This window comes from Colossoma macropomum, unplaced genomic scaffold, assembly GCF_904425465.1.
Source record: "Colossoma macropomum unplaced genomic scaffold, Colossoma_macropomum, whole genome shotgun sequence".
NCBI lineage: Eukaryota > Metazoa > Chordata > Actinopteri > Characiformes > Serrasalmidae > Colossoma > Colossoma macropomum.
The window spans coordinates 18,913,179-18,940,845 of NW_023494786.1; the positions used below are offsets into that span (position 1 = coordinate 18,913,179).

General features: G+C 39.8%; 1 protein-coding gene across 1 annotated transcript; it reads left to right on the forward strand.

Annotated features, from left to right (window-relative positions):
* The first annotated feature begins 789 nt into the window (after positions 1 to 789).
* On the forward strand, positions 790 to 26,992 carry atp1b3b (ATPase Na+/K+ transporting subunit beta 3b). The gene is made up of 7 exons (XM_036563096.1): positions 790 to 1,119; positions 11,994 to 12,122; positions 14,601 to 14,699; positions 15,729 to 15,916; positions 18,579 to 18,629; positions 24,596 to 24,682; positions 25,989 to 26,992. Exons 1-7 carry the CDS (start codon positions 1,014 to 1,016, stop codon positions 26,154 to 26,156), a joined length of 828 nt encoding a protein of 275 aa, XP_036418989.1. The 5' UTR covers positions 790 to 1,013; the 3' UTR covers positions 26,157 to 26,992.
* Positions 26,993 to 27,667: the final 675 nt, after the last annotated feature.

Genomic DNA, 27,667 nt, shown 5'->3' on the forward strand with positions numbered 1-27,667 from the left:
AACCCCAGCAGCACTGCTGTGCTGATAATGATCCACCACCCAAATAATACTTGTTCTGTGGGGGTCCTGACCACTGAATAACAGGGTAAAAGAGGACTAAGAAAGTATGCAGAGAAACAGATGGACTACAGTCTGTAACTGTAGAACTACAAAGTGCACCTTTAAGTGGAACTGGTAAACAAATTAGTGTGGAAACGAGGTGGTTTTAATGTTATGGCTGATCGTTCAGTAGGGAATAGTCAGGACATAAAGTGCACTAATCTGGTGTGGAAGTCATTCTTTCATGTCATAGGCCTATGAAGTGCGGTACGTAGGGAGCATAAAGCCATTTGAAACGCAGCCCTTGTTAGCCATGAGCTAATGATGAAGCTCTTCATAAGCTGAAGCCCATTTATGTGAACCAGAGCAGTGCTGTGTATTTGCATGACTATTCGAGCACTAAACTCAATGCGTGCCCTGACAAAGCAGTGCTGAAACTTCGCTAAACGTCTTTAGACTTTCCTTCTCAGAGAACTAATCGAAGCACTTGTTTTCTAATCTAATCATGCTGGTGAATCTAATCTGTGGTGTTAATTGGTTTAGACCATGCCGTGGAGGGTGGGGTGCGGGATTAGCCATAGGCTACTCAGGGGAAATGCGGCAGGCAGAAAGCACTTAAACTGCACTTCATTTGTGAGAGTCCCGCTCATGACGAGGACCGCTGGGGTTTTTAGTTTTGATACAACTTCATATCTGATGGTTTAATTCTCATACGGATCTTCTCAGTCTTAGCGTGGTGTCGCACTGCGCATGCGCACGGTGCGGTTCTGTGGAGAGGCAGTGCGCGCCGGCTTCTGAGCTGAGCTCCACACACACATAGACACACACACATTCTCTCTCTTTCACACACACCCCTCGTTTCTTTTCTGATTCCTAAGTGGCATCCCGGCTGCCCGGCTTGTGTCTTCAAAAGCATTTTGTTTTTAGTTTTTTTCTCTCTCCGCTGTCAGTGAACAGTCCGTCTTAACCTCGCCATGGCGAACAAGGAGGAGAAACCTGAGGGGAAAGAGTCGAGCTGGAAAGATTTTATCTACAACCCGAGAACCGGGGAATTCATCGGGCGCACTGCGAGTAGTTGGGGTAAGAAACCTCCGAGAGTGGGTATCTGACGAGGCTGAAGTTGGCTCCCCGTTCAACAGTTTCTGGTTCGAATTTTCCCGTTCCACCTTAAATGGTGCAGCAGTTACATTCTGGCGCCTCAGGCTGCACCGTTTAAGGTGGAACGGGAAAACTCGAACCAGAAGCTGGCGAATAAGAAGCTGGTTTCAGCCTCGTGAATATCTGGCTGTCCGATAGTTCTTAAACATCTGTGCTGGCTACCCGTTGGATAAGACAAAACCACTCACTTAATGCTCAGTCTGTGCTACAGTGTCCGGCGTTTGGGCTGTGTGCTGGTACAGAAGGTATTTGGCACTGAATAGCATCAGAACCACGAATGCTTTTAGAAGAACAGTGGCACTGTCCATGCGGCTGGAGCATAATACAGATTTGAGTATTAGCTAATATTGTTTTATATAAACGAATGCGCGACAGGCAGACGTGGTTGGTGCCTAGGATCGATGAAAACCGACGCTTTCTTTTAGTGCTGCTGCATAGGTGGCTGATAGCATTGATCAGTCCAATGAAGCCCAAAGAGAATAACGTTATCTCCAGATTTGCAGCCTGTTCTTCAGTGTGAATGTAGAGCTGAGTGAACTCGTGCTGAACAGTGAGTGATTCCTCTGCATGGTGATGCATGATTTAAGCAGGCCTGCCACATGCCGCAGGAGCCCTTCTGTGTTATGTTAATACCCAACAGGGATTCACTTCAGAACCGGCGAGGGAGCTGAAATCTGCATCTAAAGATGCAAGGATTTCGATATAGTGTCAGAATATAAAAAAACATGGATTTTAAAACTGTCACCAGTACACCCCCCTGTCTCTTCTGATGGTCTGTCATTTATCAGCTTTCGTTAAAAACATGGTCAGTGATCAGAATCGCATTTGGTTCTTTACAGAACCAAAAAAGACTTACACCAGTGGAGGAACCAGTTTTTTTAGGGGTCTTTGAAGAGGTGATTTTCCCATCATAGAGAAAAAAACAGTTTTGCATGGTTCTTTGGGTGTTCATGATTCTCTATATAACTATTACCTTTTTCTAAAAACACTTGAACCATGTTTTTTGGGCTGTAGGTGTCTGGGTGCATTTAATATTGTACATCTGCACTGTTCTATCACTGTTTCACACAAAGTCATGCTAATTTGCTGTCTTCTTTGTTTAACAATGAACTTTATTTTTCTAAGCCAACCCAGTCATATTTTGTATGTAATATCAAATCAAATCTCGACCTGTGTATCAAAAATCTGAAAACGTGTCTATCATTACACCCTTACTGAAATCAAAGGCACCACACGTCATGTTGGGTCCCCAACCGCACGAGGCTTCAGCATTAATACATGACGACGGCTCTCTTCCACACCGAGCTGCCACATTCACACGAGGCTTGGTGGTGGGGGGTGATGTCAGGGGATGTCATCCCCTCCATAGTCTTTTATTAATGCACAATAGTAGGCTAAGCGTATTGCTGTACAGACATCTTAAGACCTCTTAGGAAGAAATTCACGTTTCCTCTCAGCTGAGTGACTGAATGACTGCAGTTTGGTGGCTGTGACGTAGCTGTGCTCTGCCTGCATGTGCCACTGGGCTCTGCTGCAGTGAGAGGAAAATTCCTCTCTCTCTCTCTCTCTCTCTCTCTCTTTCTCCTGCTGTGGATGAATTTGCATTACAGCAGCTGCTGAGACATCCCTAAGATGAATGCATCATGTCCTGCCACTCTGTGCCATGAAGTATGTTTTATAAAATGCGGTGCGTCTGAAGTGATACTGCAAGACGGATCCTGGAAAGGGGGGCTAGGGTGCAAGTTTCTTAAATTACCCCCAGTTGCCTGGTTACCAGCTATAAATGAAATGTCATGTGGCTGGTTATACTTTGCTGCTTCCGTAGACCAAATTAACAGCCTTTCTGTGCTCCCCAGCTCACAAATCCCGAGCTCTGCAGTCCCCCTCCTTCTCACCGGGACGGGTTTTCCTCGATGCATTGCATGAGTTCCCCCCCCCCCAACCCTCTGTTCTTCCTCCCTCCCATGCCTTTCAAGGTCAAATTGATTCTCTCCATGCTGTTGGAGAAGGGAGGCCCTTGATTGAATGGGAATGCCTATGAAAGATGACCGGGCAGCTTGTTAATCAGGAGAGAAGACCAATATACTGTACAGGCTGTGCACATGCTTGTAGACATGTAGTTGAAGGCCTAAAGGACACACTGTGAAGGTTGTGAAGGTTAAAGGATAGACCTGAATGTAAAAGCATCTGTGTAGCATCTTTTCTACATATTAACTCCACACTAAACAACAGGCACAAAATGAACTATTATTGCATGTTTTTATGTCAGTGACACAGTGCTGTGGGCACCAGATGCCATCGTGATGCTCTCTCAGCTCACTCTGCTGCCACCTTTTCCCTGGCTTTTTCTACTGCTGTGATGGATGGTCCTTTCTAAGACGGGAGACCATTTATTTGTTTGTCACTGCTTGGAGTTTGAGATTTTTTTTTCCCTAGCAACTCTCCGATTTCATAGTCTCTCTGGGGTTTTTGTCTCATTGTTTTGATGAAGTATATTTGTAGCGCTTAAGTCTTGCGAAAATGCACCCGTTTGCTCTTTGTCTCTCCCTGATGGCACCTTGGTTGTTGAAGCCATATGTGTTGGGTCCTTGTCCTGCCGCATGATGTACCATAATCCAGTGGCTCGTGAGGCTTTACTTTGTGCCTGAGCAAACAAGATCATTTTTTAGACTTCAGATATTATCTTCTGCAGTCATATCACTGAAGATTCATGAGCTGCTTCCAGTGGCAGCTGCACATACCCATGCATCAAAATGCTGGAGATGGTGGCAATCACAGCATCCGTACCACCCTTAACTGTTCATGATCATTCTCAAAATCTCTGTAGGATTATCACAAGAAATATTCAGATAATTATCCTCTAATATGAACAGCTTTCTTCTCAGAGTACCTGCTTGAAGGGGCATCGGCAGCAGTGAGTGGCCAGATTTCTCTTAAACTGATTGTTATAAATGCAGTAGGGATTAAGATTATTGGCATTTTTTGCATACATTTGTTTTGCTTCGTTAATTTCAACCATACAATATTGTCAGTGTTCTTAAATATTGATCCTGTCTGTAATTCCTTTAGTTGACAAGGGTTACAAATGTAGGCTTTAGGGTCCACAGGAATTTTAGAAAAGTATGGGTATGTAATGATATTGGAGTCATATTGGTATCGACAGATAATTGCTTTAAACAGATATTGGCATTGAATGTATGTTTAGATTTGACTGGTATGTCAAACTGATATTTAATGATGTATTAATTTTACTTTGGAGAAGCAGAACATGTAGTCAACACTGGGCTACTTCTGCATATTATTCAGTTTACTGCATTTAATCCTGAAATCCAGTAAAATTGTACATTTCCCTGTAATGCTAATAGTCCAATTTTGCCAAGAAAACAGGAAGTTATTACTGTAATATGGCAAGCTTAATCCTCTTGTTTTTTTTGGGTGGCCTTAATGATCTTGCCCACCTTTTAATGGCTGTGATGATTAGTGATTTTCTAAGAAGAAATAAAGAAGTTAGGCATTAGTGATATGGTACTGAGAGAATTTTTCCACCTAAATAAACTAAAAAGCTAGTTGTCAACTTTATACATTTTTGTTTTTAAATGGTGTTGCTGTATCAGTAACAGGGAGGTATGGCCACCGTCCAGTGTCTTGTATGATGTAAATATAATGTCATTCTGTCTTAAGATTTTTTATATGTTTATATGTTATAACTGGCTGTTCATTGTATTTGATACATGTTGGAATTGGCCTTAGGCAAGGTGAGCAGCCCCCTGCATGTCCTGCAGGAACTTGACTGACTGATCAAATGACAACTGGTGACAACTAAGCTGACATGCTTCTGGGCTGGTTGTGTGAAAGATGGCCTGTATAACACTTATTCTTACTCCTGCATTTTCATATCTGATGTCTCTGCTCCAACTGCAGAGCAGATCCCAGCGTGACCAGGCTATGACAGAGTAATGGAAAAACGTGCGCATAAGAGAAACTGTCATGTCTGCATAGCTTTCATCTTGGAGATGTGCTGCGCTCCCCGGAGAGAAGACGAGAGTGATGAGTATTGAAGGAATAAAAGGCTTGGGTTTAACTTAATGGACAGGTCCTGCTTTCTCATACCCATGGCTCTCGGTCCTGAACACTCTTACAGCCCAGTGGATTAGTCCGGGTTACAGTATAGTGTGCACACTGTGAACATACTGGGTCTTTCATGATTGGTCCATAATTCTTAAATTTGATCAGTGATGGTTTTGAACAACTTGCCAGTTTTATTATTAGCATTTGTGTGTTTCGTTATTGTAGAGCACAAATTAGCAAGCGGAGCTAAGACAGTGTGAATATTTCATGAAGAAAAGTTTCAGTTTAAATACCGCAGGGTATTACAAATGTGGTTCTTAGTCTTAGCAAACGTTTGCCCCTGGCTGCAGTCAGTCAGATTTTTGTCTTCTAACAATGCATTGCTGCACTTGCATTATGTGAACATATCCGTCTTTCGTTTTTTTTAACTTTTTTTAATACTTTGCTAGTCTATGTCCCTGGTCAGATATAGCACAGTTCATTATACCATGCCATTTAAAAGGCAATATTCTTCCTTTTCTATGACCTTCGTTTAAAATGTAATGACTTTTCTGCCTCGAAAATGCCTTATAATGTTTGATTGCATTACTGTGCAACAGCGGTGCAATGAATATTTATCCAATAATATAATTTTTAACCTCTCTTTCCCGCCACCCCCACCTGTCATGGCACAAAATGCTGAGCAGGCTCAGAGACCCTCTCTGATGCTGTGTTTCACGTTTAGAAATAAATCAAGATACAGAAGGAAAAAAGCGTTATTCACATTGACTTTAAGGGGGATCCACTGATATTTATTTACATTTTTTGTAAGATGTAAAGGAAGCCATTCATTATAGAAAAACTGTAGAATTGTTCACAGTGGTGGTGGCGGTAGGAACCAAACAGCTGAAGAGTTTAATGCCTCTAAAAGGAGGAGCTGCTTCTGGCCTTCGACAGAATGTAGTGGCATGCTGCATTACAGTATGGTATGCTGGCTGCTCAGTAGCAGATAGGAAAACTCTACAGAAGGTCATTAATACAGCTCAAAAAAAATCATCGGCTGCCCTCTGACCTCTCTGGAAGATCTTTAATTAGGCATGCACTGTTATAGGAATTGTGGGTTGATGCTGAGAGCCAGGATTTCTATGTAAATATCTGCAGATACCACTGTCAACACAAACATTTATAAAGTGTAGAAATGGGCACTAAATGCACCTGTATGTGCAGAGACATGTAACATTAATCTGTAGAAAGTTGCAGAGGTAGAGAGATGCATTGTAGACTGGTTGCTCATGAATTGTAATTAAGGATAACGATAACGATATAGGCAACATATTGGTATCATATTAGCGGATAGACTGATGTTTAGATGTTACATTTCTATGTGAATGCTAATCCAGGTAGATTCAGTCCCAATTTCTATATCTTATACATACTTATGTATCAGTATTGGCATATATGGTCATGTGTAAACATTTGGGCACCTCTGGTCAAATTACATGTTTTGTTGATTTTCTAAGTGAAAATAAGTAACACGTCCACTACAGAGAACACACTTCACATTTTAATGCACAATAACGCACAGAAAATAGAAAGTTTGTTTACCGTTGAGGATGTGATAACTTATTTTCAGCATGAGCCCCAGACCATTATTCCTCCTCCACCAAACTTTACTGTTTTGGAACTACACATTCCGGTAGGTAGTGCTCTCCTGGCATCCTCCAAACCCAGATTTGTCCATCAAACTGCCAGATAGTGAAGCAATCGCTCCAGAGATGAGGTTTCCACTGCTCCAGAGTCCAGTGGCAGTGTGCTTTATGCCTCTCCAGCTGATGCTTGGCATTGCACTTAGTGATCTTAGGTGTGTGTGTAGGTTCATGTATTTCATGAAGCTACTGACGCAAAGTCCTTGTGCTGATGTTGCTTCTAGAGGCAGTCTGGGACTCTGTAGTCACTGATGCATCAGTGGCTAGCTGCTTCAGCATCTGCTGGCCCCACTTTGAGAATTTGAATGGTCTACACCTTAATGGCTGACCTGTTGTTGCTCCTAAATGCTTCCATTTCACAGTAATAGCACTTATAGTTGCCTGGGGCAAATCTAGCAGGGCATAAATGTCACAAACTGACTTTGTGACATTTGTCCCAAAGGAGACAAAGGTGGCATCCTATGGCAGTGCCATATTTTTAATTCACTCAGCTCTTCAGAATGACCCGTTCTACTGCCTTTGTCTATGGAGATTATATGGCTGCGTGCTTGATTTTATAGACCTGTGAGCAATGAGTGCAGATGAAGCACATAAACTCAAAAATTAGAAGGGATGTCCACATACTTCTGGCCATATAGTGTTTGTCTGAGGGTGGGTTTTGTGTTGTGCAGTCTGTTCACCACTCTTTATTGTGTGTCTTAAAGCCATGAATGCTGTCATGGTGTGTATGCATTATGCGTGTATATGTGTGTATGTGTATATATATATATATATATATATATATATATGAATGAAAGGTATTAAACAGCCCCCAAGGTTGCTGTCCTCATTGTATGAACTGTGTTCATCCTGGCCTGTTTGGGGTATAGCACACACCCCGATGGCCCCTAAGCTTGCTGCTGAGGGATATTTTTATCGCTGTTAGTGTGCCAGCTTGGGCAGTGAAGGAAGAAGAGTATTTGGATTCTTCGGGTTCTGTTACAAGAGAGAGAGAGAATGAAAAGAAGTCTTTCAGCAGTTGAGAGCAGCTTGAGAGCTACTGATAAACTAATGTGCTCTGATGTTTTTCTGTCTTCTCTTTTGTGCTGTTATACATATATATGGAGTTGAGTAACCTCAGTCCTAGAGGGCCACAGGAAGCAGAAGTTAGTGTCTCCCCCTCATTTTCTGAGACAGACATGATCGCTTTTCTCATGTGAAAAGGCCAAGATGCTTCCCTATGGAGGAGATAAATGCATTAAGCATTGCAGTCACGTACTTTGTAAATTTTTTTGTGGCGAGGCTGGTGATCTTCGTAATGGCCATACGCCAGCTAATGTGAACGTTATAATAAGCATGATCACAATCCAGCTCTGAAAACAATTAAGGGTATAATTCATGAAGAGCAAATCAAAGGTGATGATGCCAAGGCAGAACTCCCTGAAATGGCTTGAGGAAGAAACTTTAAAAGGAGCTCAGACTCAGAAGACAAACCCTCATCTGGCAGCAGTATGTAGTGAAATCATCAGCACGGTGTGCATAAAGTTGACATTAGCAGGATTAAAGACAGTCATTTGGTTGATACAGAGGAAAAGATCTGTGATGTAGTACAAGGCAGATTACGTTAAAGGTCTTTGGAACCTCCAACCTTTTTTTATTTATTTATTTATTTATTTTTTTTGGACCAGGTGGGGTTGTCATAGCTTGGCAGCTAGAGTTTCAGAATTTATTGATTACTGTGCATTTCTTATGACTGAAAACAAAATTGGAATATTGAAAATCCTGCATGTTAATAAACATGTTTCAAACTTCTAGAGTTCTTCTTCTGTTCTGGTAGAAAGTTTTAAAAATCAGTTGTTCCCATAGTCGGGTGATTCCAGGCACCCCAGTGCAGTGTGCTGGGGCTACTTTAAAATGTGCAGTCTCATCAAAATTATTAGGGGGCAGCCAACTGTCAGCCAACTGCAGTGAGACTTGTGTAATCTGACTCTTACAGATCCATTCATGCCATGCATTTCAGATGCCATGCATTTCAGTTCCCATGACATTACAAACACTTCCCTCAGTTTGTGTATGTTTTTGCATTAAAAACAATGTCAATCTCAAGAACCAAGCATGTACTAGACAGTTTTTATTGATGATTATCACATTTTACTTGTGCAGCAACAGCTTTCTGAAAATCATTCCACCTAATAGACCAGTGAGTCAATGACTGTTGAAGGGCACTTCACTCAAAAATGCTAATGTGGCTAACAGTTGTGAAAGCTAATTACATGATTTGCTTAAAGGCCCATCTTTCATTTATTGTTAGTAATGTTAGCATTTTGGGGTATGATTTTAAAGTTCATAAATTAATAATTAGTCATTTTTATAATTATATTTTATAATTTATAATTCATGATAAAGCCATTCGCTATCTAACCTCAGTATTTGCCAGTTTCTTTATTTTTATCTTGGTACTGCAAAACTACTTACTGTGAATTACTGTGAACTGCATACATACTAAATAGTACATCGGAAATACAGGGAGATTCACTCAAAAGAGGCCCCAAATATTCTGTGATAACTCTTGCTCAGAAGAAGCAATCTGAACAAAACAATGTGCAATGTGCTCCTCAGTATATGGAGCTTCGAACAAGCTGGGATGCCCCCTGCGTTGGAGCGATGAGGTAGGTGCCGGACAGCCGTCGCAACGTTTAACCTCTCCAATGCTTGTCGATGCGTTCAGGAACATGGATCACTGTGTCAAATTGTGTGCCAGAAAACGGAGATCAATTCCAGCATCGCATGTAATGCAATCGATTACACGTCAAGGTATGTAGCGTATTTTTTTAATCTTAACGGGAGATACAACGGAATACTCCGGGCCTCTTTCGAGTGAATCTTTCTGTACTACATCAACATTAGAAAACCATTTAGTAGTATGCTGTTTTTAGTAGTATGTTGAGTTTTAGTGCATAGGCGGAGCAGGAAGTGAAACTGTGTCCCTGTTCCTCATCGCCACATGGTGAACAGTTAGATCTCATTGTTTTGAAGTAAATGTGTGCCAAAGTCTGAAAATCAGGGTGTAAATTTAAGAATTGATAGAACTGAAGACACATTTCTGCAATTGATTAAACTGTTTTGTGTTTTAATGTCAAAGTTATGATTTTATATTGGCTGTTCACAGCTGTGTTTGTTAGTCATGTACTGGCTAGCGTTTTTGAGTTCTGCTCAAAATTAGCGAAAATTGTTACTAATGAAACAGTCACTGCCAAAACACTTTTGGTAAAGTTTCAGAGGCTTTATTATTGTATTAATAGAATAGTCAGTCATTTATCATAGTAACATAAACATAATTATGGTATAGGTTGATTTAAAGCATCATGATTTATGTCTGAAGTCTAAAATGTGTTTTTAACTCTGACTTTTAACCAATTCAGTGGAATGATAGTGTATATAATATACTGCAGTGCCACAAAGCCAGATGATTTAAGGCTTGTATCTCACTTTCATTTGGGTTGTTTAAGGTCAGATACAAGCCTTCTTAAGGGAATGTAGAAGCATGTTGAGTAGGGACGCAGGGTATTGGGATGGGCTGATGTCAGATACCTGATATTTTTCAAGTACATATCTGATGATTCTGATGCACATGTATAAGTATTTATTAAATGTAGAAGTTGGGACTAAATCCACCAGGATTAGCATTATATAGAGAGATAACATTTATTTATATACTATATTTCTATAGTAAAATTACTAACACTGATTTTAGCCCAGCTTCACCTAAACATTATACTCTTCTACAGTACAATAAAAACATAATTGAATATGAGTAAAATCGAACTGTCTAAGATTCCGGTATCATTGCTTAGTGTTGAGCTGTTTGCAGTAATCCTAACTATTCAGTTGTGTATGAATAGCAGATTTCCATTTGTGCAAGCACAAATCTAACTACTAAAGTATCATTCGAGAACCAAATGTTTTCCATCTGATCAGAGACAGTAAATGAAATTCCTGTTGGAAGCTCCTGGAGACAAAACAGACTTCTTAATCTAGGAACATAATTTCATCATTTCACTGGTATGTCCAGTCCCTTGGTGCTGACGCAGTGATTTGAGACAGATTAAGAGGGGTCTTCTAGTGAGAAGCAGAATACAACATGTGTGCGATTGTGGTATCTCCTCTCTACAGGCCGTTGCTGTGCCTTCACTAAACTGTCCACCCCCATGCGCTATTTATAGTAGCAGCAGTCTACCTCAGATATCAGCAAAGACGAAATGCATCTATAAGTAACCTCAGCCTGCCTCTCTCTCTCTACCCACCCACTCATCCTCTTTTTTTCCTGCTCTGTTCCAGCCTTTAGAAGCTCAACGGACACATCTGGGTGTGGAAAATATACGCCTTAGAACTGAAAGGAGTGGAAGCTAATTGGTTTGGGGTAATAGTTTCCAAAGGCACCTGAACAACAGCACTTTAAGGCCACCCTCTCTTAAGCACTTCTGAAGGATTTGTCCCTCCTTAAGTGCAGTTAGTTGAAAGATTGGAGATCAGGATCAAGTCATAGACGATTCATTTAGGAGCCTCTACAGTAGTGGTTATCTGTTTCTACAGTATATTCTTCTCTGGTGGCCGCTTGATTTTATTGTTCAGTGACGAACTTTTGGTTGATTTGTGATTGAATCGTAATAGCGGACACTGGGTTCCCCAGGACTTTCTTTAGGAACCACTGTGCTAAATGGTGAGAGAGAATGATCTAGTAAGAGTGGTGCATCTCAAGTTCCAGGGGGAACAAAAAAAAAGAGGATTAGTCTGTGTATTATGCACACTTCTGTCAGTGGTATATCAGTGGGTGCATTTTCATGAGCATCTGAAATTGTATTTTAGATGTACTAGATATCCAGGCTAAAAACGTACACCTGTATTATTTCTCACTGTGTGTTTGAATATGTATGTATGTATGTATGTATGTATGTATGTATACATACATGGTCACAGGCTTTGTGTCCTTCAGTCTATGTTTTATGTATGTTCTCAACTTTTATGACTACAAGAATGTTAACTTGCTTCTCTCTCTCTCCCCAGCTCTAATATTCCTCTTCTATGTGGTCTTCTATGGCTTCCTCGCTGGGATGTTTTCACTCACTATGTGGGTGATGCTGCAGACACTGGATGACTACACCCCCAGGTACAGGGACCGAGTGGCCAACCCAGGTAATGTCCAGATAACGTAACGTCTTAAGAATCTTCATATATAACATCTATAAAACACAACACATCAGGTAAAACAAGAACATCATATCAGAAACTACAAGGGAAAAACTGTGTGATCAGGAGCAGAAATGGGTAAACTGAATATGTAATATGCTTTTAACTTGGGCTGGGTACTGAAATTCAGTATTTGTCTGGCATTGACTGAAGTATTTCAATATTACCAAGTATCCAAAAAAAATCTTTGTCAGTCCCAAATTTCAGTACCCAAGTAGTCAGAGAGGCAATAAAAATGCTGGTTCCAAACTCTAGACTGTAAATTTGCTGTTCAAAATATGTTCCATATGCATTTTATTCACTTCGGCCCTTCTTGATTAGTCTGTTGTGCAATCTGTTGAGGTCAGTAAATAAACCCACTTCCAGCACACTGATATCTAGTTAGTCATCCCCACTTTCTGTTTGTAATTTTAAGAAGGTGTTGGGAATAGAAGTTCAGGAATCAGTATCTAAGTCAAGGTATTGTTATTGGAAGATGGAAGCATTTTGAAGAGCATTGCTTTCGCCTATCTACCATTATAATCGTATACCAGTCTCTACCTGTAAATCTTCTGTGTCACTTTAAACTGGTCTTTGTTCTATGCTGGCCACTTTGTTAGCCATTCTATAATTTCCTCATGTAAAACCAGTATCAGTCAGGAGCTTTGAGTGTTCAGTGTTCATTAATGAATCCTCCTCTTGCTCTCTATCATAACTGGGTTATCTCTTTAAGTGCCTTTGCATAGCAGAATATGTCATTGTTCTTTTAGGCTTTAACTTTCCCTTTTTTGTTACCCCTTTTGCACCCTGTTCAGATTTCTTTTAAAAATCTGTGTTGTGTTGCCGTAGACAGTGAAACTGTGTGTGTGGTGGAGTTCTGTATTCATACTGAGGGCATTAGCATTTTCATAGTACATATGTAGCACTAAAGGTGCTACATAGCAGGAAGCATTATACTCTGCTGCTTTTACTGACACTTCAGTTCCATTTGGCAAATTGATGTGTCTCTCAGGTTGTGGCATACATCATAAATTTACATGAAAGTGGCACTATGTTATTAGTGAAATTGAACCCAGGACTTAATGCTCTCATACATTTAATCTGTCTCCCCCTCAAACGCCTGAACACATCCCTCCCTCCTTTCACTGAACCCCACTATTCATCCTGTTTATCTGTGCCTTTTTAAATTTGTTTTAAAGCATATTCCTCTAAATGGATGGACACAGTTATGTGGTACTTGAAGTATCTTGTAACACTAGTTGTTATGCATGCATGTACTATGTTGTTCACCATGTGCACTGTTCAATGTTCAATACTGTGATTAAATGGAGGAGTAGTGCTGAGTGTTTGTGTTTAATTGAATATATTCATAATATACACAATATTTGCTTAGTCAGTTACCATATTGGTATACATATATCCATATTTTAACATATATTTAGTTATATGATACACTTTAATTCTGAATGAATAGTTATGCACATTGTTTTTGTTTTTTGGGTTTTTTTTTGTAAATGTGAGCTTCTTTCAGTTCTAAAATGTGCTTAGATTCGTGAAATATCTGTACCATAAGTCTTCATCATTTATGAACCAAAGATCTATAAATTCAGCACTTTAAGCGTACTGCTTTGATCCAGTTCCTTGACCTTACATGAATAGTTCTGGGGTAGGGATGTACAGTGATATCGTAATCATAGCAGTATTGGCAGTTATTTGCTTTAAAAAATCTGCGTCGTATTTAATTATCATTAAATTTGACCAATATTTTAAACCAATATTTGATGCATTTGTTGTGCTTCTGAAGAGCAGAATGTTTAGGTGGCTTTGGGCTACTGAGCTAAAATATCTATATTTTATTCCCTTAATTTTCATTCCTCCGTAATGCTAATTCAGGTGGGTCTAATTCCAGTTTTCATGTTTATATTGCATCAGTATCAGCATAGGCAGAAATACATAAAAATACTGGATACTGGGCATTGACATCGGTCTAGAATACCCATATCAGTGCATCCCTACTCTAAGGTGTGATTCCAGCTCAAAATGCCATAATTCCCTTACTGACCTGCTTCATGAGTATAGCTTGAGTACTGCAGCGCTCTCCAAAAATACCAGGTGCATCCACACTTAATTAATTTAATCATTTGTGCAGAGAAAGACTTTGTGAAAGCCGCTTGTTTGTTAGTTTGTTTCATTGTTAAGACTAAAACAATCAAATTATTATAAATTTCATTGTTGATGTTATTAACACCTGTCAAGTAGCCCTGGATCTGATCCACCATAATCCATATTTAAATGTAAGAAGTCAAAATATTGCCTTCAGCGGTCTGCTTTATAGGAATGAAAGTGATCATTACTGGTGCCGTTGTGTCCTTTAAACTTAAACGTGTCCATAAAATGAAAATGAACTGATCAACTACATGAACGTCTTCCTGCCGTGTTCGACAGGTCTGATGATCCGGCCCAGTTATTTGGACATCATGGTAAACCGTTCTAACCCACAGCAGTACAACAAGTATGTCAGTAACCTGGAGAAGTTTCTGCAGGGTAAGTCCTGTCAACTGTTGTAATATGTGTAGAGCTGCATAACAGTGTCATGGACAGCGGGTAAAAGGGGTTTAAGTTGATTTGAGAGATGTTTATGTGACGTTTAATGCTCCCCAATACAAAACAAAGCTTCTTCACTTATACTTGCTAGAAAGTAATAGTGGAAAACTATAGCTCCTGAGTAGGAAAGCATTTGGCAAACAATTTCAGAGTCTTCAAAAATCAGTTGCTGGTGTTTTAATAGCACTGACCAGATAAAGTAACTTTTGTGGGCTAGGAAGTAGGATTATGCTGGACGTTATTCCCTGGATCAGTTCTAGAGAATTGCAGGCATAGCAATTTGGAGAGGTAAGCCTGCCAGCCCATACGGAAGTGTTTCAGAGTAGGAGGTCTGGCTTTTCCAACCCAAAATGCCAGGAAGGTAAAATCTTTCAGCTTTAGTAGGGTAGAAACCTGAGGCTTCACAAGATTTGTCAGGTGGCACAAGTACCCAAACTGTATGAGTTTCCGGAAACCTGTACAGCACTCCATGATCTGCTGTCTTACAAACGTCAGGATATTGACCCAGCCCTAAAAATGTGACTTGCAGATTAATAAGAAAGAGCAACGTAGCCTTTGGGGAGAAGAAAAAGGTCCCAACGGGAGTCCAAAGGTAGTTTCATAGCACAAAGGACCATGTTGTTACATTTTCTACAAGAATGCAGAGTTCGTTGAACTGTCACTTTTGGGACAAATCCTCGCATCTCAAAAATGTTAACTTTACAGCTGTCTTTTTCAGATGATGTATGTTAAAAAAAAAAAAGAAAAGGGAGATGCAAGAATTTGTCCCAGCAGTGACAATGTCCTGAATGGCCGGGGGAAAACACAGTGCTTATGTTCACGGCCTTGCTGTAACTCAAGAGCCATAGTTAAGAAATGGTGGCAGAAGTCAACATGTATGTTAAGCTAATTTCTAAGGTGTTTCATATGTAGAAAAGAAAATGAACAAAATGTGTGTGGTTTATTATTTACACTTTTTCTTCAATCTAGAGTACAATGACAGTGTGCAGGAGCAGAATACATTGTGCCAAGAGGGCGTGTATAATCTGCAGGATGATAAGGAGGAGAAAAGCGTTTGTCAGTTCAAGCGGAGTCAGTTGCGGCAGTGCTCAGGCCTGGCTGATACAAATTTTGGCTATGCTGAGGGACAGCCCTGCGTCTTGATCAAGATGAACCGGGTAAGTTCACAACATACACACATTCATTTTCTTGTGGGGACTAACAGAACCCAGGGAAATTGAGTCTGCAGATTCTGATTCTTTGTTTTAGCCGAAGATAAATAATCGTGCACATTAGAGATGGAGCGATCAGTTTTCGGGGCTGATATCACCTTTCAGCACGATCGGCTGATGGCCGAAACCGTTCGAGAGTGGGGCTAGACTGTTAAGGCCTAATCACACCAAGTACCAAAAGATTTTTTTTTTTCTGACAAAAAAACGATTGCAGTTTTAACATAATGTGAACTTCACATTCCGAAGCATTTTTTCTGTGTAAACACTACTGAATACTTTTTTTTTTCCTTTTAAGCACTGCACTAAACAGTGCATGCACTAGGTACATCCCATTCTACAAAAAAGGCAGCAACACAGGTAGTCCCTTTGCCTTTTATAAGAGCTAGCTGAAGCTGCGTAACAAGGGATTCTGCAGGTATTTCTGTCAGTCAGTGGGGGAATTTGAGGCTCTGCTTCTGCTTGTTGCTTCTCTCATTAAAAGGCGCTAATGAACTCAGTTGCTGTAACGTACTCAGTCATTCATAGCCTTTCAGCTCTCGCCTGCCATATGTTGTCTTTAACCTCCGCATTTTTTAGTCAGCCTTTGCTTGTATACGCTTTTGTGCTCTGCTACAAGAGTTCTGCCACTATCCTGGCGCATGTTTGTTTGGGCTGCAACCATGACAACAGAGCTCTGATTTTAACACATCCGTACAACGCAAAAAATAGAGCAGGCTCTGATTTAAAAATGTACACAGCTTCACTGTCAGTCAGTGTGACAGACGGCATCAGTGTGTGTTCATTTTCAAAAGTTGACGTGCATTTTTTCGTCCGTAAAAATAGGCCTTTACTCCTGTAGTCAAAAGGTCTGGATTTCCATCTAGTGTTTGAAAGAGGAATTGCGAGATCCTCCTGTGACCAAAGAGCCTCACGCAGGGCGGCAGCAATAAGTAAATATGGCTCATATATTTTACGTCACTGATCACTTCTCCGGATCAGCTAAGTTAGAGAAATATCGGCTGATCATGATTCGCATATTTGAGGTGAAGATCGGCCGATGCCAATACATAGCTGATCGATTGCTCCATCTGTAGTGTACATGCTTTAACAAGTATGGGGACATGCTGATGAAGAAAAAAAAAATCTTGGGCAGCACATTGGAGTTGATATATAGCGCTGCAACCACCCTTTTGTTTATTTACGTTCCAGTCAAAATGTGATTTAAGCCATTAAGTACCATTTTGTGAGTTGTTATTCATTTTTCAGTGTCAGAAAAAAGCTAGAAACATACTTAACAGAAACACAAACACAAAAGTCTCCAACAGTAAATATATCACATCTATCAGAATTTAATATGTCCACTGTTTACTTTTGTGGACTTTACTGCCACTTCCAGCCATCCAGTCTTAAAACCACCCAGTTACAGCTGTGTCCTCCCAATAAAAGCTGTTCCCAAAGGAATTATTGAGTATTTTCCCCTCCAAAAAGACATGAACATTCACACAAGCAGCTACCCAAACCGCTTATCTAAAATGGCACAAGGAGTTATTTCTGAGATTGGATGTAAGATAATCCGCTTACATAATGAAGGGGAAAGTTAAGTTAGGGGGGAAAAAAAGAGTTAAGGGAAAAAAGAGAAAAACAAAAGTTTCTGAAACTGGAGTTTAAAAATGGAATTCCTAACAACTATACAGAACCTGGTAGACCACAGAGACAGTCATTATCAAAAAAAACAAGGACTTTAAGCTTTCATCTTTGAGAGAGAGGAGAAAATCAAGCTCCACTCTTGCTTTAGGTCTGAAAAAATCCACAGGTGTTTCTGTCCATCCTTCCACTGTGAGACGACAACTCAACACTATGAATCTGAAAGAATGTATAATTGTCAAGAAGTCATTACCGGAAAGGAAGCAAGTAGACAAAAACGAAAGGAAAGCAAATAGACAAAGAAGGAAAGGAAACACACAAAAAAGAAAATTTGAGCTATAACATAGAAACTGAACACAGCCCAGACCTCAATATCTTTGAATGTGTTTGGGATTGCTTGGATCATGACAAGCAGAAAGTGCAACCAACTTTGGAAGGTGTGGGGAAAATATCTATAATTTTTTTTAGATATAAATATCTAAAAAAAAAGATATTAAAAACTGGAAGCTGTAATAAAGGCAAAGAGTGGACTAAATACTGAAAAAGGTTATATTTAATTGTTGAGTCTTGGGTGTAATTTTCATTAATGTAAATGTAATGTAAATTTCATTCTTTTTTTCCTGGCACTAAAAAATGAATATCTTGTACTCAGTGGCCATTTAACAGAAAATAAAATGAATATATCAAATAAATGAAACGTCATCTCTGAATTTTGTACAGTACTATAGTTTAACAATATTTAACAGTAAACTGTGTAACCTAATATATTAAATTGTGCTAATGTGTGTGCATTTTAGTAAGACTTTGGCTTGTACATCATATTAATTGGATTTTTTACTATGGAGTGGAACATTCTTGAAAATGTAGTTGAATTCACAGGAATGTTATATTGTTATACTTTTTTTAATTAATTAATTTTTTTTGTTTTTATTTTTTTGTGTGTTATTTGTAAACCCTCTGTTTGTGCTTGTTTTGACCTGTGCAGGTTATTGGACTCAAGCCACGAGGAGATCCATATATCAACTGCACAGCCAAGGTAATGTCTGCCTACCTCTGTGTGTTGATGAAGGTGCGTGTGTGGAATATTATGGTAAATTATGTGCAGGATGACTTTTTTGTTTATCACAGTTAATGTATGTGTACTTTCATCTTGTTTTTCAAACATCTGTTTATATGTGGTTTCTCTCCACGCTGCCTGTGGTGCTGGCAGTTCACTTTGTGGTAAGAATTAAGGCCCAACTTCCCTGCTGTTACAAGGGAACCTTGTTCTGACCCTTTTCCATATCTCTGCTGCTTTTGTGTAGCTCCTATCCTGTACTGCTTGGCTCTTTAATATGCCCTCATGCAAGAAATCAGCATACTGTATACCTTCAAACCCCCCAGCTAGAGGAAGCTTAGGACCAGTGGTGCCGCTATAACTTCACAGTACTGTCTGTCTGAGCCAGGCTCTTCACCCCTGCTCCCTTTGTCCTCCAGAGGTCACACTGGAGCATAGATGTCCCTTTTCCCAGGCCTTACAATAAGCCATGTCCCAACTGGTGTATGTGGGGTCTTGTAGTCCTCATTTGCACATGACCACAAGAACACAAGGCCATATAGTGTTTGATTTTTTTTTATCTTAATGTTCAAAGACATTTTAGAGCTGACAGACCAACACAATGCTCAGTTCTGAGCCCAAATGTGTGCTTTTGAGTCCCAAGTGCATGCTTTTAAGGAATCCAGTACATTCACTTGTTGACATCATCAAGTGCTAGCTTGAGGAATGAGCGCACAGCAGCACCATTTGGGACAGGCCTTAATGCTGTGGGATTATAAGCAGTGGATAATGGCACTCAGCCTGTCACTGTGCTGATTGGAGAATATGGCTGTGTTCAAAATTATTACACACTGCTCATGTACTGATTGTGCCCTATAGTAGTAAGTAGTATGCAGTGGGTGATCAACATGAATGTCTCCAGTACGCCAAAGATACTGAGATGACATACTGCTCTGGACAAATATTCCAGTAGGCAGCCTATCTTCATCATCCCAAAATGCAGTCATTTCAGTAGAACATAACCACTTACATAACTACCTAGTTAGCTCTCAACAGCTTAACAGCATGGGATTCAACCTTATATGGGCACATAAATTAAATGACAGGAAATCATTTGTCCTGCTACAGCACTGTGTGAGCAATGCTTAAGCCCTATCGGTTTTCCTTGCTGTTTTTTAAAGTGGCTAGAAGCGGTTGTTAAGCATTGATTAGAGGGCTTAGAAAAACGTGGTGGATCTGATTGGCTCAGTCCTTAATGTCAGCCTCTTCTCTGTAGTACGGCTTTTGTCATATACTAGATACTATACTTCTTACCACTATAAAGATTGGCATGCAGTGTACAGTATGTACTTGTGCAGTATACAGTACACAGTATGCTATTTTGAACACAGCCAACAAAATTGCATCCCTTTAAAGCTAATGTGGAAATACAGGTGTTTCTAGGTAAGATCAACTAGTTATTAGTTCAGTTATGTACTTGTCCCTCAGTATTTGAGCACAGAATGCTGGAGGTGGAACATATATATACAATTACAAAAAACAGAGACAGGCTAATTGTAAAGCAAGTGAACTTTTCAACTGGCTGTCCATGGTGCCAGGTTTTGGCTGGGGGAAACCTGCCTAACCACTTTACACCCCTACTAGCCAAACCCCTATTCTAATGCCTTTCCTGGCTTTGAGCGCCTAACCCCCCTCTTGGCAGTGATTTCTTTGTGAGTTGTCACCTGTATGTGACCTTTTGAAGGTATACAGAGGACAAAAGAAGGGTGTCATTTTCTCTGTAAGAACAGGCTGTTTCTGCTTTCACTAGTGTGCCTCCTCACGAAAAGAAATGAGACTGAATGATTGCTGCTCACACTAACCAGACATTTCTTGCAGGTGGCTGTAATACTTCGAATGCTTTATTGCTTCCATTTAAATATCGCAGAGCCGAGCTTTTTATATTTACATGAAAGCTTGATATGACAATCAGAATGAATCAGTGTCTACAATAGGTAGGACACATCTCCTGCAGTGACGATTCATTCTATCTGCAAAGCCTTCATCCAATTACTATTATGACTGAATACAAAATGGTGATAAATAATAATTCTGTCACTGAGGTTTAGGAGTGTAACAGCCAATATCATAGCAAATGGGCAGTGTTATGGGCTGAATAAGGGAAATAAAAATTCACACGCTTTTGTTTTTGTTATGTAACATACTTCAAGTAAATATATTCACCTCATATTTATCTGTGTTTTTTTAATTTGTACTTATGACCAAAAAATATGTATTCATAGACATTCATAGTATTCAAGGCAAATAATATTCAGACACCACAAATAAATAACATTAGTATGTCTGGACTGAGAAGTAATTAAAGTAGTTTTTGTAGCATTGTGTTTTGATTTTTTTCAAGCACCTTTACTTTCTGTTTTAGAAACCTGTCTTGACTTATTTTAGATGTATATTTGGGGTTCTTGTTCTACTAATACATCCAGCTTTTTCTCTAGATTCAATTTCTTTATTCATTTTTCCTTCTATGATGTGTAATGCCTCAATACAGTTTGCAGAGAAGTAGCCCCGTATCATGATGCTCCTACTGACGAGCCTTTTCATCTAACCAGATTATATCGTTACAAATGAGTTCTGATTTCTGTGTGTGTGTGTGTGTACTTGTTTATTTTGTGGGATGTTAGAATGAAGATGATGCTGGGGGTGCAGTTCATTACTTGCTCTCTGTTGACTGTTTCCGCTGCTTTCAGGTTGACCAGCAGCTCTTTTCGAATGACTCCTGGCTTCTCTCTTACTTTCCTTATCATTAGTCCGAGAGCGTAATTTAGATTTCAAAAATAAGCGTTACACCTGCTGGGAACAAATGGTTGTGATTCCATGAACTTTACATTTATACTGACAGGCAGGGATGTCTTTGTTAGGGGTGTGAAGCATTTTTCATTGGAGTGTTGTGAGCATGGGTGGTGAAGCATGATCACCAACCTCCTTTACGTTCACCTACTGGTTGTGTGAAATCTTCCCAATGTGATTTTTAAACATTTTGTAATGCTTATTGATACATACTTTTTTGTTCATATCTATAAGCACAAAGTCAAGATTTAAAGTAGATTAATTAATAAAAACAAAAGTGTCTGAATACTTGTAAGTAAGTAAAGTTTATTTATATAGCGCTTTTTACAACAAGTGTTGTCACAAAGCAGCTTAACAAGGAAATCAGCGTTACAGAAAGAAATCCGGGTCCAAGCCCCCATGAGCAAGCCAGTGGCGACAGTGGCAAGGAAAAACTCCCTAGGAACAGGAAGAAACCTTGAGAGGACTCAGAAGGGGAACCCATCCTCCTCTGGTCGACACCGGATAGTAAACATTCTTAGTACAAAAACAAGGAAAACAGGTGGAGCAATGATTAATTTGATTAGTTTAGTTCATGCAGCAGCAGCGGCGGCAGCATCAGCATCAGTGGGGTGAGGTTTGCACGCCGTTGTACAACAAGAAGCTCAGTGGTGGTCAAGCCGGTCCAGAGGGCTTCTGTTTCCCCTCACTGTACATTTCTTTTGGGGAATAATGCTTTATTTTGTGAACTTTTGAGGAAAATATCAGAGATGGCTCTATACCACTTTTTCATTTCCAGTGCTGTTATCAGTACTGATGTAATATTGTTTCTTAAGAACTCATAAGGCTTAAAATGAGAAGTGAAGCACATCACATCAAGTAGTCTAGCATATTCAGACTACTCAAATATTGTAATCCACAGGAAGAAATACATAACCAACAACATGTCTTACAGTAAAGAAATTGTACTCTGTTTCCTCTGGCTTGGTAAATCAAACATATGAATATCAGAATTCATCTTCATGTGCTTGTGGCTGTTAATATTAGGCTGTGTGGCTACTCTCATGACATTATAAATAGTTACTGTTGTGCTAATGTGGTCCGCAAGCAGTTCTGTGCTGTTTCAGGGAAGATTTATTCATTTATTGTCCTCCAATATCCAATCCAGCATTTTCTGCTGCTGTCAATCCTATACTGAGACTGGTTATAGGAACGTGCCATCTCATAAATCTTACTGGTCTTTCGGCTGAAGTCTTTAGTCTGTCTTGTGAATTTGAAACACTGACTTTAAGCTTTTTGTTAGTGTGAGGTTTTTTGCCGTTATTTATAGAAGTTAGGGTCGTGTGTCGTGTGCCCCATTGTTACGCTGGCAGCCAATGTAGGTCCGCTCATTTGTGTGGAAGCGAGCAAGCAAACATATTGTGCCAGGATGTATGTGGACCAGCCTGCAGAGAATGACCGCCAAGCAAAGCTGTGGCATGTTGAGGCTTGTAGTTAAATCAGAGTTTAGTCCAGGGTGTCATACTATAAAGATGGACTAAAGGATGAGCCTTGTTTTCATTCTGTGCCAACTTAAACAACATTAATTCAGGTATAATTCAGTGCTAACTTCAATTTAATCAGTTAGTTTAATACTTTGAGGTGTAGTTTATAACCAAGACTCTGAAATTGAATATTCCATCTTTGTTTTTCAGACATAAACCTTTCACAGTCAGTGCATGTGACACATTATTTTCACATGTGACCCTTTCACATTATGATCCATCAATAACAGCACTTATGCTTTGTGCCTGGGTTGCATTGTACAGCTGCATAAAAGCACTTATAGAGGTCAACTGATAACTGCTTTCTAGAGGTCTGGAGTAGCTGCCCGAATGACTGCTTGTAGTGATTTTGGACAAGGTGTGAACAAAGTGATGGGATACCAGCTGAAAATGGATCCTAGGTGATAATGTTCGTAAAATTTAAATTCTAACCAGATATATACAAGTAAATGACATTGTGTGACATTAAGCATTAATTTAATATTGATATTGACACATGGGCCAAGGAATGGGTTAGATTCAAATTGGTTAATAATTATTTTATCACAGTGATAAGCTAGTGAAAGCTGTGAAAATAAGTAATTTCTTTTGGCACTAATGAATGCAATATGAGTGCTGACTAGTGAGGAATTTGGCAGGGATACAAGCAACACCCATGTATGTTGGTGTTCTTTAGCTGTTACAGTGTCAAACTGAAACAAATTAAAAAGAAAGTGTCTCAAAAGCTCAAACCGTGGTACGAAGGAAATGTGGAAAAAAAAGCTCAAGTCTTCCTGACCAGGTTTAAACCAACATTGTCTTTAGCATCACTAGTCCTGGAGGACCGGTGTTTAGCACGGTATGGTAATTCTGTGTCTGTTCACCTCTGTCTTTCAGACCTATTAAGCAGCTGCGGTTTGCATCTTTTGGCACTTTACTCTTTATTTGCTGTTCTTTTTACTCTGTTTAATTTAATGTTATGTATTTTTTATAAGAGCGCTGCTGTTTTAAATTGCTTTTGTTTATAAATCGCTTTGAATTGCCTTTGTGTATTTTATAAATTAGCTTGCCTTGTTCTGAAGATTCCCGCTGTTCTAAAGACCACAAGGGACTCAACACCTTTTTACTGATAAATCTGTTCATAGGGTGGTGTTTCCATTATTTTGTTCAATGGTGAGCAGTTTGACATTAAGTGTTTTCAGATGAAAACACTTGGATTATCTGGACATGTGAAACTATTGATACCTCTCATCTCATGTCAGTTTATAGGCTGGAGAGGAATGTGAACACATCACAAAGTCAGGGGTATTTGTTGAAGTTAGAGTTTGTGATATGTTCCATGCTCTACTGAATGCAATTGAAAGGCTGTGTGTGTGGGTGAGAATGTGTGTGAGAGAGAGAGCGAGAGAGAGATGATAAATTTAGCATTTCTGGTTGTGAGATTTTCGATAATAGTAGCATCTTGTACAAAGTGCGTCACTTGGTTGTCATCACCCATATCAGCCAGTTAGGTGAGAACAGTTTGTTGCTACAGGCAACAGCATAAATCACACCGAGGCGCATCCTGCATAAAGAATAGCTGTGTGATCTCACCCTTCCTTCTCTCTCCTGTTTCAGAGAGAAATGCCTCTGCAGATGCAGTATTTCCCTGCTGAGGGCCGATTTGACAAGATGTACTTCCCTTACTATGGCAAGAAAGCACATGTGAGTACCACAGTCAGATGTACCAGCGCTGATCCTGGATACTAACACTGTCAGTACCCATAATAATGGGTTATCTGAAATGTCAGTATGTTCTGATATTGCATTAATTCCATCTCATGTAGTGTTAAAATCTGTCAATTTGCATTGTTCGGCTTGAGCTCATTCAGGTTTGTTTATGAAGACTCCTGTAACTACTAGTGCTAAAAAAACAAGCAATTCTGAGAAATCAGTAAATGTGGACAAGGCTAAAAAACATATTTTATGTGATATTTTTATTATTTAACGGCACAGGTATTTTATACTAACATCCAGCATATCTAGGACAGTTTCCATTTGTGCCAGAGGGGGGTGACAAAGCCCAAGGCCTTTTCTCACTGAGTCAGAAGTTTACAGTCCAAAATGCTCATGATTTTGTTGGCTCCTTTTAATGCCCCAAGCTAAAGCCACTGAAGCAGAAGCTCAAACTCCTACACACACAGCACAGCTACATAGCTTCAGTGAGCCTATGTTAGTGTCTCTTTGAAAAATCATAGCTCCATGGTTTCTTTTTTTTCTTCCTTCTTCTTTGCACAAGTGTTAACAAAGCAGCACATTGGAGTGGAAGTTTCAGTGCATTTAAAAAATGCATCCACTTTTTTCATCCATAATAACATTGTTTGAAGACTTCATGATGACTAAACAGTAAACTAACATTAAGCATGAAAAATACTGTTTCTGATGGCCTTCCCTGTGTAGCCATGTGACACGTTTCCCTTGGTGTGTCTCACTGCTGTGTTAGTAAATGAGGTAAATATATGAAAGGTTTCATACCAAAATGATACACATCCCTGTAATATCCAGGTGATAATAATGTGATGAAGCCTACTCTCAACACTGTATGTCCAAAAAAAAAAAATCTGATATTATGGTGGAATTTTTCATATTGTCCCATCCCTGATGATGACAATCAGCAGATAACCTATTTGAGATTTGGTGCCTGGATTTGGTATCAGCACTGGAAAAGATGATATGGGTGCAGCTGTAGTCAGATAGCCGCTTGAAACTGCAAATGTAGGCCTGATGATCGTAGTCATGTAATGTCTGTGGATCAGGGCAGTGGTCAGTGGTCACTGTCCTCCTGTAGATCTGCTTTACTGCAGAGTTCAATTCCGACCTGTGTCCAACATGCCCTCCCACCGCACAACACTAATGCATCTGATCCAGCTGTCAAGGACTTCTGAAGGGGTAATTTAGCTGGAGCAATTGTGGCAGATTGTGGAATTGTAGGGTGCAGATTTTTTAATGGTTCTTCTGTCTTCTTTTCCAGCCTAATTATGTTCAGCCTGTGGTGGCAGTGAAGCTGCTGCTGAATGAGCAGGACTATGACACGTACCTGACCATCGAGTGCAAGGTGGAAGGCTCGGACCTGCGCAACAACGACGACCGTGACAAGTTCCTGGGCCGAGTCACTTTCCGTGTCCACGTAACCAAGTAGCCCTGATCACTCACAGGAGCTGCACGATGTCCATCACTCACATTCAAACCCCACACCTCTCTTCTCATACATGCTTACCTGAGGCACACCCGTGCTCCTCCCATGTCGATCTACCTTCCAACACCTTAAGGGAGATTGACTTTACTGTACTGTACTGTACTGTACAATAGAGGTAGGTTCAGAGTGGGGCAATGGGCTGCTCTTAAAATAGTGTGTGAGGGGCAACGTAATATACATAATCTAGATATTAATTTAACACCTCTTCACTTATACCCACAAACCCTTTCACTGGGGAAAAAATACAAGTAAACTCACATTGAACCTCCTCAAAGCCATCTCCGTAAGACACAAAGCTTGTGACATCGTGCAGTAAGCAGGGACCTGTAAATAGATGTGTCGGAGCATCAAGTTGGTGTCTATTCCCTCCTATAGTGCTGTGCAGCCTGCTGTGTGTATGTCTGAAAGTGAGAGAGAGCGAGAGAGAATGTGTGTATGTATGTGTGCCATGATGTGAAGTCTCTCTGTACATATTTAATGGATTTAAAGACACTTTTTTTCCTGTTATCACTCACTATGTCTGACCGCTGTAATAAATCAAGGTTATGATATTATTATATATAGATATATATAAAAGAACTGTAATTTAAGATTTTTGAGAAATGTTATTAAGGAGAGGGGAGGAAGACAAACACCAAAAATGTCTATCAACCTTGTGTTCAAATCCATCTGCCATATGAGGGAAGTGATTTTTTTTTAAACCTCTGCAGAAACTGTACTTTGTGCAGATGCCTTAAGATCTGTATGAAAAACTTAAAATAAAGGAGATTTTAAACATGTGTACAGTTGTGGTATTTGCTAGTTCAGTGCTTAGTTTCAGGCTGAGTTTTGCCAGTAGGTGGCACCAGAAAACCTCCAGCAAAACTAATCTGTGTAACCTTCATTGCTGTCCAGCCAGTCACATCCAGCTCAGAAAATGTGTGACATGTTGACCCCTACAGACAGATCTGTCTCTTATTTTGTTTCCCAAGTCTGGCTCTGGAGCCCCTCTTGGGACTTGCACAATTATCCTCTTACCACAGTCATAGCTCATAAAGATGTGCTTGATGTCCAGAGTTTGCTTTTTAGGTTTTCACTGGATCTTGTAGCCTTGTAGTTAAAAAGTAATGGAAATTTGTCATCCATAATCTTTGAGTAACACACTTCTGTTATAGTCTTGTACTGCTACAGCAAAAATAAAGGATCAAACATGTCTTGGGCGAGCAATTGCGTTTGTTTGAGGGATGAATTTGTGTAATTTATTTTTTCCCCCCAATCATTTCATTCAAATCATAAAGGTCTTGGACATGACTCTGGTGTAATAGAGCAGAGAAAGCACAAAACTGTGATTGCTTTATTCCATAACATCTCCAGAGGCTGTAAAAGCATCTTTCAATCAAAAATCACACTTTATCAGGACCTGGAGCTCTGAACTGATACAGGGGTTTCTCGGTCCAGTGGATCCAATGGTTTTT